The 14,943-nt window shown below is 43.3% G+C and overlaps 1 protein-coding gene across 1 annotated transcript in view; it reads right to left on the bottom strand.

The window, feature by feature from the left end:
• Positions 1–14,943, bottom strand: part of RAB2A (RAB2A, member RAS oncogene family) — a 90,112-nt gene that overhangs the window by 7,937 nt on the left and 67,232 nt on the right. Inside the window, exon 7 of the mRNA XM_018561817.1 lies at positions 3,526–3,594. Within this exon, the coding sequence (XP_018417319.1) occupies positions 3,526–3,594 (69 nt within the window). The remainder of the gene's footprint in view (positions 1–3,525; positions 3,595–14,943) is intronic.

Consider the following 14,943-nt stretch of genomic DNA (forward strand, 5'->3'; position numbering starts at 1 on the left):
AAAAAAAAAAAAGAGAAGAGAAGAAAGAGTGTCCAAAACAGGAGCCTGCAAACAGTATTTCGTACGTTCAGATACAAAATGAGAAAAATTATCATCCTGCGCCTTCGATTGTCATTGCCAATACAGTTGAAAACGAACATTGAATAGAGCCCACTAACCATTAGAAAGTCAAATGAATGTTGTGAAAACAAAGCTTTGCAAATACAATTGTACTGGTATATAACCAGCTTTAGGGTAGTCCCACACACTTGTAAATGTCTCTTATTCACAAGTCAGAGAGAAATCACTGGATTCCCCCATCCATGCTAAAGAGAGGTTAGTGACAACATCTGACTGAATGCAGTCAGTCACTCTTCAGGCAGCAATTTTCCACCCAGCTCCTTCCATTTTCAAATCAACTTTCTTCTACCCGCATGGTGCCAAAAGGGCCACCTACGGCTCAAACGTTGGCCAATACAGCTAAAATACAAGCAGTGTATAGCTAGTTTAAGAATATCTGAAAGAGAGTAAAGAACCAGAAGGAAACAGCTGAAAGAGAAAGAAAAACATGACCCAAAAAAGCACACTAATAAAAGGTGTAAATGACACCAAAATCTGTGGAAAATAATTGGAAATAAACGATAGTAAAGGCTCCATTATACCAAAACTTGTATTTCAGCGGTCAGATGTACTTTAGGGAGCTAAAGTATCCACAGTCATGATCTGTGGTACTCTGTGGTGCCAAGTTAAACTACGGACAATCCAGGAGGACTCCAAGGTGGGGGAGACCTTACCAACAGAGCCCCTCTACGGTGAAAAAGCCGGACGACAATTCAACTTTCCTACACAAATTAAATACTGAAATAGTCTGAATGTATGAAAGAGAAGATGACCCTCTTGTGGCTGACATGATAACCAAGGCCACATTACACTGGGTACAGGGCACATAATAGAGGCAGAACTCTGGTATTATTTTATATACTGGGGCATATTACACACACATAATGTGTCACAGTGATATCAAAAGGTGTATATTTATAAAAGCAGTGATTGTGACTTTCACCATTCACTGGTACTTAACCATTCATCAAAAAAGAAAAAAAAAGCACCCTGAAGATTCACCTGCAGTGAATGCGTGAATGTCAGATTCACTGCTTTATAAATATGCCCCTAAGGCCCCGTTCACACCTTTCCGTTTTGTCGGGCGTTCAACGCTCTATGAACGCTCTACAAAACGTACAACCATGAAAATCCCATTGTTTTCTATGGGTATGGTTCACACCTTTCCGCATTTCCGCCCGTCTGAACGCCCTACAAAACGGCTGACGCCAAAACAAGTACATGTACTTCTTTGGGACGTTTTGGAGGGCGTTTTCCATTGAAATACAGCCAAGTAGCCTTCGGAATCGCGCGACGGTCGCGCGATTTTTTTTACCGCGAATCGCGGTAAAAAAACGCGTGACGGTCGCGCGACAGACGTGCATGCGTAATACGCCTAGGTGTGAACCCAGCGTAAGAGTTTCATTTTAGCACAAATTGGAATCCGGTTTATAAAACTATTTCATGATGGCATTACAGGTAGAGTGGTCTCTAACAACCAAAAGACTATTGTGCTATATTTCATAGAATGGTGGATACAATACTGGAATTAAAATAGATCAGTTACCCAGAGCAACCAATCAAATAATAAAAGAATCTACTTGGTTGCTTTTGGCAAACTTTAGGCTACTTAAAAGAACAAAAGCTACAGGGTGACAAGTAATCATATACATCATAATGTATTAGCATAGCAGCTGAAATCTGATCAAACAGACAATACATGCCAAGAAAATAGGTAAGCACTTACAAAGAAACTTCAAAGATCTAACTAGGAACAGTAAACTCTAGGGGGAAATGTATTTGGACAGACTGCAAACTGTTAATGATCCAAAAGCAGCAGTCAACCTTGTTTCAAATAACAGAAAACAAAAGAGAACAAGTCTTGTGGCAGTGAGAGCTGAGCCAGGTGGCGACCCCTGCAGTATCCGGGCTTTAAGAACAGCTAGTGCTTGAAATTTTTGTCCTCCATTTACACACAGGCCACATGTAGTGTAAGCAGCTGCAGGGCTGCTGGAACTTTCCCACAATGCTCTGCCAAAGTCTGCAACCCCTGACCTACACAAAGATCACAAACATGGAAACAAGGTGCCTCCACTGCACCCCCCTGTGGTCCTTCTATGAACAGCTAGAATTAGTAGCTAAAAGTCATTAAAGAAAACACACACACACACACCTTATGGGCATATCCCTAAAGTGGCAAATGAAGGGCTAGTTGATCATTCGTTGTAGCGCTCACACATTTACCAGACTAGGCTATGCTTGTAAACATTGGTGACACATTCAGCATTCCCATTCCTCAACTGCAATGTTGGAACTTTGTTTTTTTTGTGTGTGGTATTTAAAAAAAAGTACAGACAATATTTGTGTACTACGGTGTCCCAGTGTTCATGAAGCACGAGATGGTGTCAGTGACTCGCTTATACAGACCAGGACACCTACTGATAGTGGCTGCACACACCAAACAATGCCCACTAAGAACACCACTGCAGGATGTATGAGCTATGTCCTCAGTACTAGAATGATGTTTTTGAGGGTGTGTACCTTGTATATCCTAAATGCCTTACACTGCCTAACACAATCATTTTGATTGGCTTTGCCCCTTGCTCTCACCATAGATTAAAGTCACAACACTGCGCAGCAGCTATTGCAGGAGTATGTTCAGGGACTGTTATCCTTCTCCTCCCTTCCCTACTTGCTTTACCTTGTAGATGAGAATACTGCAGTCTTGCAAATACATTGCCTACACCTGTACAATGGTCGTCTCTATGCTGGCTCTTCCAATAGGAGACTGCCATCTTTGGGGTACTAATGTGTGTGAACAGCTCATTTATTTGTGCAGAACATGCTCACAGTAATAATGTAGGAGGACAGCAACTTCCCAGCATGCACTAGAAATGTTCTGGCCCATCAGGTGACATTGTCACTAAAAATTCCAACAACTGAGGAAAACTGCATTTATAAACTCAAAGTAGGAAGGGCAACATGTTTATATCTATCACACTTAACTCTAACTATAAATGGTATATTCAACAACGCGGTATGACCGATTAGATTCAATCATGCAGTAGGACTGTGACCAGCTCATTGTATATAGGTGTAAGGACAGAAGGCACTACCTGACCTCTGGTCATATTGCTCACCGTCTATGATAACTTTCCTAGAAATAGTGCAATTCAAAATTTCAAAGAAAACTTTTAAAACATTGTTTTTCAAACATTGCTCATGCTTTCCGAGGTATGGCCTCATACATGGGGTAAAGGTCAGCTCCTCAAAAAGTCACATCAATTTCTCATATGTAGCAACCAGCCTGATGCAGGTTAACACGAAGATGTAAACCTTTGACTTGTATCATAGAATATCCTGTATATTTATTAAAACTGTAGTGGTCTAGCAGTCTTCAACATCAGGCTTCAGTTTTAAACTAAAGAAAAAGTAATGATAAATTACCTCATTGTTTATGTCGAAGACTCCTTCCTGGATTTTTTCATAAATTTCTTTTGCTGTGTTAATAAATGCCTACAAAAGAAAAAGAGACAAGTTCAATATTCATATAGTTATGAGAGCACTGACACAGTGTGACACTGAGCGGCTTAATCCATTAAAGGAGAACTATGGGGTCAGTGTTTTTTCCCATAGTTCTCCTTAGGGTAACGGGAGGAAACAAACTAGCGTCCTCCCGTTACCCTCAGCTCAGTATACCGTGAGCTACAGCTCGCGGTATACTGAGACGCCGCAGCTGGAGCGGATCCCGACGTAGATGACGGGATCCGCCCAGCTGCGTGAGTGACAGCTGGCTCTACCTATCTAGGAGGCAGAGCCAGCTGTACCCGCCCCCTCCCCGTCCGTTATGCCAGTCAACGCTGGCAGATCGGAGCGGGGAGGGGGGAATCCAGCCCCCCCCCTGGCTGAGAGCCCTGACAGGATCGAGAGGTGAGCGAACGCCGGTATGTGTTCGCTCACCTCCCGATCTACTGAGCCGACCTGTGACAGTCTCATTGTCACAGGTCGGCTAGAACTATGAGGCGAGTGGAAATCACTCATCTCATAGTTCTCCTTTAAGAATCGTAATGGGTACATATGTTGTAACCAATGAGATTTTAGTTTTCAGAGAATATACGAAGTATATTCAGCATTTTCTGCAGAGTGTGCTTTGCTCATTAACATCGGTCCCTGTCCCACAAGTCCTCCCATTCAGTTTTCCCATCACACTACAGGACCAATTCTGTGTCAAGTCCAAAAACAACCAGCAGATCGTAGAAGTGATAACTATAAGGGCTCCTTCACACAATGAATCTTGCTGTCTTTTCAATCACAGAGTACGGGTGCAATGATCTGCATTTCGGCATTCAAGTCAACTAAATGAAATCCTAAGCACAAAGAATGTCAACATGTGGGAAAAGCAACATATTCATTGCATGTATTCATTTGGTGTGATCCTGGCCTAACTCTAGCCACCAGACAGCAGCTGATCAAATTGTGCATTCATGGCCAGCTGGCTTCTTGACCATCGTAAATGCATCAGTCTGAGTGCAGGAAGATTGTTCACGTGACAAAGCACTGTACAAACATGCAGGTTCAAATTGGGCAAGATAAGGGGGAGCAGCAGAATGATTGGTCTCCCTAGGACAGGGATGTCCAAACTGCGGCCCTCTAGCTGTGGTGGAACTACGAATCCCATGAGGCTTTGCAAGATTCTCACAGCCACAGACATGACTCCCAGAGAGAGATGCTTCATGGGATTTGTAGTTTCACCACAGCTGGAGGGCCGGAGTTTGGACATCCCTGCCCTAAGAGTTTGATACATAGGTGAATACATGCTTTATGAAACTCATATTTAATGCAAATATGTCAGAGCCACGCAAGCATGAATTTATAGCCTTGCTTTCACCTCTAAGGTTACGTCAAACTGTCTAACGTGTGCACACGTGTGAGATTTATTTGCCTCTGGCAAAGTAGAATTCACAATTCATACCCAAAAATAATGAATCTAAAAAGGCAACACAGAGTATAGTTTGCTGGACTTCACCTTCTACTAAATATTTTTCAGATAAAACCGGAGTAGTATTAATACTTGTTGGTCAAAAAAACAGCAGATGAGCCCTACACCTCAAAGGACTGGCATTGGTTTGACATTCAGTCCTTCACTACCAGGCCTAGGATATAACGCACACCAATTTAAATCAGGACTTTACAGGGGAGTGTGTGCCTTTGCAATGTACCATGAGAGATGTATAAAGTATTCTAGGTTAACGGGAACAAAAATGGTTCAGCCTGCTGTGGAGAAAGAAAGATGAAGGACTTGTCAGGGGGGAGTATCGTCATCTCTGTCATCTCTAGAAGTAATAAATACCTTCCTTAGTGTTACACATCACATAGCCATGCATCACAGCACTCAAAGCGCTGAACTCCAGGCTACATGGTGGACTGGAAACACATATGGGAGTGGTTGTACCTGCCAAAGAGCGTGTATTTTTCTCCATCCAGTCCTGGGGCATACACAGGGCTGCCAGAGAGCACAACCAACCTGAATTTTCTCTACCGCAGTTAAAGCAGAAGTATCATCAGTAAGTGTCATCTCAACATTTCTAGGTTCTCGGAAGTCCTCTTTGGCCCACTGAGCAGCCAATGGTGATGTAACAACTGCGCATGTACACAGGAGTTGCATTCTCCTTGGCATCTTAGACCCTGTTCACACCAGGGCACAGTGAGAACACACGTTCCCGCACGTTTGTGTGGCTTTGTGTCCTGCATTTGGCACGCATTACTATTGAGCCCCATTGGGTCCCTTGACACGCACCAAATGCAGAAAAATAGTACATGTTGCAAATTTGGTGACATGCATACCGCGTTTTCCACCGCACATTCACTTGCACGAAAAAAAGGAAATGCATTTGTTCGGTTGTGTTTGGGGTGCCATTACTTAGTAACGTCGTCACTGTGTTTGCTTGATGAAGGGACCATGTTCGGTTTCCGAAACGTTGCTCATTGCACTGTGTCACTAGGTTTGCTTAGCGTCTCAATAAAAAGGACGTTAAGCACATTTGACCTTGGAGCGTGGGTGACTTTTTCAATATTCATGTGATTTGTGCGGTGCCATCCGCAGGCCGTACCAGCACCCACTTGTTCTATGGGATTCCGGTCTGGAGTGCGGTGGATCGATTACTACACATATACTTAAAAAGTAGAACTATGAGGTGAGCAATTTCCACTCATCCTCATAGTTAGAGTTGACCTGTGACAAAGAAGCTGTCACAGGTCGGCTCTATCGATCGGGAAATGAGCAAACAGCTTGCCGCGCTCATTTACTTTCCGATCATCTCCCTGCAGGGATTCCCCCCCTCCCCTCTTCTATCATCCAGCGCTGAGTGGAGGAATGGACAGGGGAGGGGGCGGGCACAGCTGGCTCTGCCTCTAGATAGGCAGAGCCAGCTGTCACTCACGCAGCTGGATCTCTACTACTCACTAGTATTGTCGGGATCTGTCTCGGCTGCGGCGGTCTTAGTATATCGCAGGCAATAGCCCGCGATCTACTGAGTTTAGGGTCACGGAAGGAGGTTAGTACATGTCCTCCCTTGACCCTAAAAGAAACTATGGGGAAAACCACCCCATAGTTCTCTTTTAATAATGGCAACGCAAGTGCGTTCCATGTTTGTGCACCTATCATGAACGTGTGTAGAAGTGCACACTTATGCGCACGTTTGACACACGTCCACGATATGCCCTGGGGCCTTAGAGATACCGATAATGGGCTGCGTGTGTACACTGCATGGCATATGCACCGCACAGTGTACATAGTGTGTTAAAGAAAATCCCCGGGGAAGAGAGAGGAAAAGTTGTTTTTGGTAAATGAGACTTTGCATGTCTCTTCTGCCCAAAAACACCACCAACAAGCTATTTTTTAAACATTTTTTTCACTTTAAAGCTGAACTCCGTGCACAAAAACATTTATATAAATATTTCCCTCAATAGCCACAAATGAGCTAAATCCACTGCGTGCACCAAATGCCTCTGCAAACCAGGTTATTACATTGTAAAAGGAGCAGTGACATCATGAGTGTGCTGAACATAACCCGTGCAGAGTAGAGCTGTAGGAGGGACCCAGCACATGAAAACTGCAACACAGCTGACTGGCTCCTAGTGCTGCCCCTTCCTCTCCTACCCTGTGTGCTGCAGTACAAGGGATTAGAAGATCTAAATTCTAAGCCTTATTCAGGTACAAACACAACTTGCATTAACAACAACAACAAAAAAAGAAATGTAAGGAACACATAATTGCCTTAACTGGTGTTTCATCTGATTGCAGTTCAGCTTTAGGATAAGGGCTGGTGCACACCTAAGCGATTTGTCACGCAAATCACAGATTTGCGTCGAAGTCAACGGAGGCTGCTCACACCTTTGCGGTTTGTCACGCGAAAAGGTGCAGGCGCTATTTTCGGTCGGTTGTCGCGTGGTTTGGGTCCCATAGACACCTCTATGCTTTGAAAAACGTGCGACAATCGCGCTGTTTACAATGAACAACCACGTAAAAACAGCTCGCCAGCTGAATCGCCTAGGTGTGAACCTAGCCTAAAAATATATCTAAAGCTATAACTGAAGCAATATCAGCATTAACTGCTTATAGTTTATATTGAAGAAATCAGGAACATTGTGATCTCCACAGAACAACAAATGCTATGCATGAATATATAAAAACATACAATAAAAGCAGCATGCGCTATAGACAGAGCGTCTGTAAACCAGAGGCAGCACATGCATGCAGCAATTTAATTGTTCTATATGACGAAGGTGTTATCCTGCCACCGTGGCTTACAGCACACATGATACAAAAAGGTTCTACCAGGGAAAGCGTTAAATTGGGCTTGGAAGCATTGATTACCCAGCCCGGAAATCATTCCTGAATTGTCGGGGCAGGTGGCTGTATTAACCAATGGTGAAATGACAGAGCAGCTATGAAGTCACTGCAGTAACAGATAGCAGGCACACATTTACGAGCTGCCTGCTGCCGAACTAGAGCCATTAAATATTAATGGTGACCTTACTAACATTGGGCAGCAGACACTAGAGATGTTACGCTTCAACAGAGTGCACTAGGGGAAGATGACACTTGCAATGGTTTATGTTCTAGAGCGAGCAGCACCACTTAGTGGCAATATTTGCAGGGGAATAGATGTGTGTACGTCCTCCCGGCTCAGCCTTGGAATAACACACAAATGCAATTATGTATTTCTGCTGAGCAAAATCTGCATACATACGCCAACTGCAAAGTTAACAATTCCTATTAAAAAAATCAGCACTCCGTACAGGTCTAAACCACAAAAATTAAATCTTGAGCTTTTACTGGGATAAAGAGCAGCCAGATAATTTTTGTAGGGTGTCATGTCCATTTTCCTTCAGCTCCAGAGCTTATCTAAAACAATGTGATCAGCTCCGCTCCAGGAAATGGAACAAAAAACCTTGACAACCCTATCCCATATCACATTTCCTGTACAACGTTACACTGGCGAGAAGCCCCTTCTTTTCTATTAAACTGACACTAAACTCAGGAATTAATCTTAAAAATACATTCAAGCACCTTAACTATTAACAAAAATGTATCTTATTTGTGTATCACTCGGCTGTAGATCCTCAAATCCTCTCTGAATTGGTACGGACACCCCCCTTCCTTCTGGAGGGTGGCTACTTTTGTTTCCCATGGTCCCTGTGTGTGTTGTAAAGTAGTCACCGCTCCAAGCTCACTCCTGTGATGGACTACAATCTTAATACAAATTAGTAAACTAAACATGAGATTGTAGTCCATCACGGGAGAGAGCTTGGAGCGGTGACTACTTCACAACACACACAGGAACCATGGGGAACAAAAATAGCCACCCTCCATGGTGTCAGCACCAATTCAGAGATGATTTGAGGATCTACAGCTGAGTGATACACAAATAAGATACATTTTTGTGAATAGTAAAAAGGTACTTGAATGCATTTCCAAGGTTTAACTCCTGAGTTTAGTGTCATTTTAAGTTGTCACTCTCAGTATTGCACTCCACTCTAGTCTCTCGCTCCTGACAGCCACAATCAGCAGACCGGCCTCCTCTCTCCCTTCTATCCTTGTTGTGATCTGCTCTAGCTTTCCTCTCTCTTCCCCCTTCCAGTGAGCAATCCAGTCACACACAACACATCTTGTCCACTTTCCTTGCTACTTATTCACTACGCACTCCTGCTGACACGGTCATATGTTCTCTATTATTCCTCCATTTCATAAGTCAGCTGTCATCCTCAACTGCAGCTTTCTATAATCCACTCGTCATAACCTAAGCCTGCCATCCTGCAAGTTTAGGGCCCTTTTCCTATACACTTCCTCTCCAAGATTCCATTAAAATATCCACTTTGTCCACTTACCTTTTACCCTCTTTTCCTACATTCATCACACCAGATCCTCCTGTCCTGTACTGCCAGCGATGAGATCCTGATGGGTTCGCTGTTGAATCACTCCATCATCAGCTCTAGTCCAGAAACACACCAGCCCACCCCATCAATGATACCCTACTTCTTGTTTACTCCCCTTAAAGGATCTGTATACATCTTATAAGAAAAACTATAGTACTAAGAATGTTTATGCTATATGAAGCGCACACACACTTTCTATTCTAAATAGCCACCGCTCCAAGCTCACTCTTGTGATGGACTACAATCTCAATACAAATTAGTAAACTAAACATGAGATTGTAGTCCATCGCGGGAAGGAGCTTGGAGCGGTGACTACTTTAAACACACACAGGGACCAAGGGGAACAAAAGTAATCACCCTCCAGAAAGAAGCACAGTGTCAGAACCAATTCAGAGATGATTTGAGGATCTACAGCCGAATGATACACAAATAAGATACATTTTTGTTAGTAGTTATGGTACTTAAATGCATTTTTAAGATTTAACTCCTGAGTTTAGGGTCACTTTAAAATAAAAAAAAAAGGTAAAAAAAGTTATAAAGAACAGCAATTTACTATGCGCTGGACAAGGAGGAAGCCTTAGCACAGTCATGGATCTATCTCATTTAGGTAAAAATCCTAAACGTTTCAATCTCTCATTGTCTCCCAGCATTCACAGGGTTAATAAATGCTTGCAGTGAGAGTGAATCAAACAAGCAGTAAATATGCTTCACCCCTCTTATTTCTAATTCTGGTCAGATAAGGGAGATGTAAATGATCTCTGACTGATAATACACAAATGCTGACAGACAGTACGCAACCAGGCCAATCAATCAATCTATATACCAAGACAGATGCTTTTCAGATTCTTCAGAGGATTAGATGTCTTGCGGTTTGGTCTCATCTCTAAAGTTTGAGATGCCTTTTCAGCATAATCCTCAGTGAGGAGTCTGTAGTGTGTTATAGATCGTTTTAGCGGTCTTACTCCCAGCATTTCCAAATCTACCCAACTGATCCAAACATTTCAACATTGTGGTGTTCACCCATCTGGCAGAATGCAGAGAGCCTATTAACATACAATGCTGTGTATGGTAAGGTTACTAAAAATGCAATGCTCAACTTTTACCATCATTTATTATCAAGCAAAAGATTACGGGTGTACTCACACTAGGCAAGGAGAATGATTATCCCCTCTCCCCCGCTGGTCTGCATTCACAATGTCCCGAGCCAGAGTATGACGGGTCGTAGGTACCCGAGAGGGCACAAATGGACCTAATCTGCTCCAATATACAAGTTCCTTGCTCGGGCATGGTTAGAGATCACACATGTACAGCGCCCAAGTCCAACTGAGCAGTGCCCAGACAACCGCTTTCAAAAGGGCCAGGGCATGGTACAGAGCAATCACACCAAGTCTAACAAACGGAACTTTGTGGGTGAAACATGCTCAGACATGGTGCACACTCTAGTTTCAGCATACTCTCTATTTCTCCTGCATACAGTGACAGCCATCACAGCTTGTATGTGGATCTACATTGATCTATATCAGGGGTGCCCATTAGGTAGATCGTGATCTACCAGTAGCTCTCAAAGCTGATGCTGGTAGATCATTAAGGGTGTGAATGGTGGCCCCTTTATTCCATTTTGGTATATTTATTTAGCTGTGCACACATGATTACCTATTAGCCTGAGTCTGCTGAGCCAAGCTCACTGACACCTTTCTGGTGGATACTGATGGTTGAAGTGCTATGTATTACATCAAAGAATATTACTTTACACAGGCTGTTGCACTACACTGTTTGCTAAATACAGCAAGGTGAGCAGAGAGAGACAGCCAGGAAAGAAAATGAGGAATGACAGCCAGGAGAGAGAGAGCGAGGGAGGTTTTTTTCCGTTGGTAGATAAATCTCATGTAGCTCGTCGTTTGAAAAGCAGATCTCAAAAACACAAACAATTGGCCTATATGATGTGCAGAGGCTACACTGACTGCATGGACCACTTCTGAGCTTTTTGGTTTGCTGATCTACAGAGCTGATTTAAAAAAGAACTCCGGGCATAGTTATTTGTAACCCTTGCTCCCGGCACTGCAAGGGTTAAAATAGAACTATGGCCTAACCTTTTTTTTGTCGATAGTTCTCTTCAGGGTCACAGGAAGACATATACTAATGTCCTACGGTGACCCAAAACTCAGTGTATGGCGCTTTTGCTCACTATATGTTGAGCGCAGAGCCGCGCCGCAGTCAGGACGGATCCCGACAATACTGTTGAGATCAACCCCGCTGGCTAATTGACAGCTGGCTCTGCCTCTGTGTCCGCCCCTCCCCATCCATTCCTCCAGTCAGCGCTAAAGAAACGCAGAAGTGGAACCCCTGTGGGGAGCAGTGACTGACGAGTCACTGCTCTCTGCAGGGAGAGGATCGGGAAGTCAAAAGAACACACAGCGCTGATCGCCTATTTCCTGATCCTCTCCCTACATAGAGCAGTGACTGTCAATAGAGCCGAACTGTCACAGCTTAAATGTCACAGGTCAGCTTGAGTTATGGGGATGAGCGTTTTTCACTCACCCCATAATTCTCCTTTCAGTGCCTGTTTTTGTTCAGGGATGAAAAAAATACAAAAAGTTATACCCCCTTGAACCTCACAGACGCATGGCTGCTAACTCCGGTCCCTGCGTCCTGTCTCCCCCTCTGCTCCAGCGATGGAATGTCACTTGGCATCCTCAAGTCTTATACACTACATCTTTCTACCTTGAGGAAGGGACCCTGCACGGCCCCGAAAACGTCGGTTTATTTGGATGTCTGTGACGCTTTCTGTCCAATAAAAAAGGGACATATTTATCTTTACTACTGAGTGCTGGTGATTTCCTGACTTTCTTATACACTACAGGACATTACAGAGATTGTCCTGTAATGTCTTCTGGACATTACAGAGATTGATGAAAACCTGCGGCTATGAAGATCTCAGCTCTTACTGCCCCATTCTGAAGATGCCACAATGGACAGGTATCGCATTGCAAAATATTTCACACTTGGAAATAAAAAATATGGTACAGCAAGCTCAGTGCCTAAAAGGGTCCAAGGCATGTAGCTGCACTTCAGCTGGAGGAAGCCCCAAGTTTAGTATACTAATAGCAAATGACAGGAACACTCATGTTTAAAACGATAGAATTGCTCCCAAATTTTACACACTGAAATTAAGTTTTTCACTTTATTTTTTTGCAACTCAAAACTAAAATCAAACTTAAACCCTAATCTAGCTACATTGAGATTAATGCACAACTCTAAAAACTATTATGGTGTCAATGCACACACTATATTTCGTGGCTGCAATCACCTGTAAAACGATCTGCCCACCCAGGAGGAAACACTAATGATCGTCATCCAAATCGCATGGTGACACCACAACGGCATGGCAGTTTCTGGTGTTTCCACCCATTGGACCAGACCACCAGGGATGCCAGAGCGCAAAAGTGCCTTGGAGGTGGATCTATTGACGTCAGTGACAATCCCACTGGTGTCTGAAGGAAGGATCAGACAGTTACAAACCTCTCTCAATGCCAATATCCTCACCTCCAGCCTCAGACCACAGCACTGAATGAATGCCAGAACTTGTAGGCTCAGCACAAAAGAAAATGTCACACAAAGATACTCTCCTCCAAACTAGTCTCTCTACATATATTGTAAAGCGCTGCGCAAACTGTTGGCGCTATATAAATCCTGTCTAATAATTCCTGGCCAGGGACTTACTACTTACTACTGTCACTACTTAAAGTGACATTAAACCCTCAGATTTTTGTACATAAAACAATACTGTAATGTGCGCCTTACTGTAATCCATGGTAGTTTCCCTTATCTTTGCTGCTCTTCCTTTTAAATCTGTATCTGTTCTCATGCTCTGCAGAACTTCTGTTTTGCAGCAGACTGCCTTGTCTCAGGAATGGATACACGGTGTCTGTGTATATGTTTGTATAGGCTTGTAACCTGAGCCAGCACTACAGGAAGAGGCCCTGAGCTGAAAAGGGAAGTTCTTCCCAAGCATGAGAAGAGATAAGGATTTAAAAGGAAGAGCAGCAAAGAGAAGGGAAACAACCATGGATTACAGTTAGGCACACATTACAGTATTGTTTTATGTTAAAAAATCTGAGGGTTTAATGTCACTTTAAATGCTGACTGTGGGACCGGAGTTTTGCTTTAATAAGCTCAAGTGAGCAATTCCTTAGTTCATTAAAACACTGCAATATTTGAAGGATCATTTCCTGTTCACCAATCAAGTGGAAGCAATCCTTTCCTTTCACTGAGAGGTAACACTACACATCAGATGAAAAGTCCCAGCAGGCTAAGATGATGGGCATGATTACGGTCCCTCGTGATGAAAAATTTGCCTTTAGACGTACAGAAGTTCTGTTTACTGCTAAGTAAAACCTTAAAACTCATTCTCCTGTCAGCTTTTCAGTCTTTTTTTTTAAACCCAATTTAATTTCCAGCTCAGAAATTGCTACGATTGACTGTTCCGGCATAAATCTGGGATGCACTGGAAATGAAAATGTATGTGTACAGAGGGATCTTAATCACATCTAAAAAAGTAAACATGGTCCATGGAGGAAAAACTCATCATGGTCCTCCTTATTTTAACGGAGGGAGCATTTGACTGTTGAACTTGCCACCAGAGCTTTGTTTCCTAATTAACAGGACTGATATGTTTTCACCTTTAAAGGCCTTACAGCTCCCCAGAGCAATCAATCTACTGCAGCTCAATTACTGTGCTGAGCTCCGGCCGCAGCTAAATAAGGGAGAGCGGGGTGGGTGCAGCAATGGCAGGGCCAATATGAATATGCATGGGGCTCTAAGTGGGTGATCGAATCATCATAGAGGGGTCAGGAGAATTTGCAGCAAAATAATGAGAGGAATTAATCATCACACATTCGTCAAGCACTTAGGGAAGCAAGTGCGTTCTTCCAGACGTGACGTTGGGTTGAAGAAAATCTGGCTCCGAGCCAGCGGCGAATTGATTCACAACCCTAAGAAATGGAAGTTTTTAATTTTCAAATAAGACGAGGAAAAAAAAAAAATTCATGCGCTTGTGATTAACATACCAATTATCGGTATGGCCTAACAAACCATGCTAATTGAAAACGGCGGTCAAAAGCTGCGCAAATCCAACCAGCTGGGATTCCTTATGGGGTGTTCAGTTGTTCACATTAAGTAAAACATTAAACAGAGCCATGAAATCCTGAAATGTGTTATGATAACTTCATGTAAACAAGCACTTAACAACTGGCACATGGAGGGAAGCATTAGAGCTTTCTGGACGGCCTCCCTCCCTTGTTTCATTACAGGGGAAAATCAGTTAAATTTAGTCTAAGGGCTCAGTTTATTTTAGGTCAAGAGAAATTATATGCTGATTTATGGGGTCTACGGCTCTCGCACTGGAAGTGTAACTGTGCCAGGAAAAGG

This window comes from Nanorana parkeri, unplaced genomic scaffold (genome assembly GCF_000935625.1).
Source record: "Nanorana parkeri isolate BGI_ZX_2015 unplaced genomic scaffold, ASM93562v1 scaffold546, whole genome shotgun sequence".
Classification (NCBI taxonomy): domain Eukaryota; kingdom Metazoa; phylum Chordata; class Amphibia; order Anura; family Dicroglossidae; genus Nanorana; species Nanorana parkeri.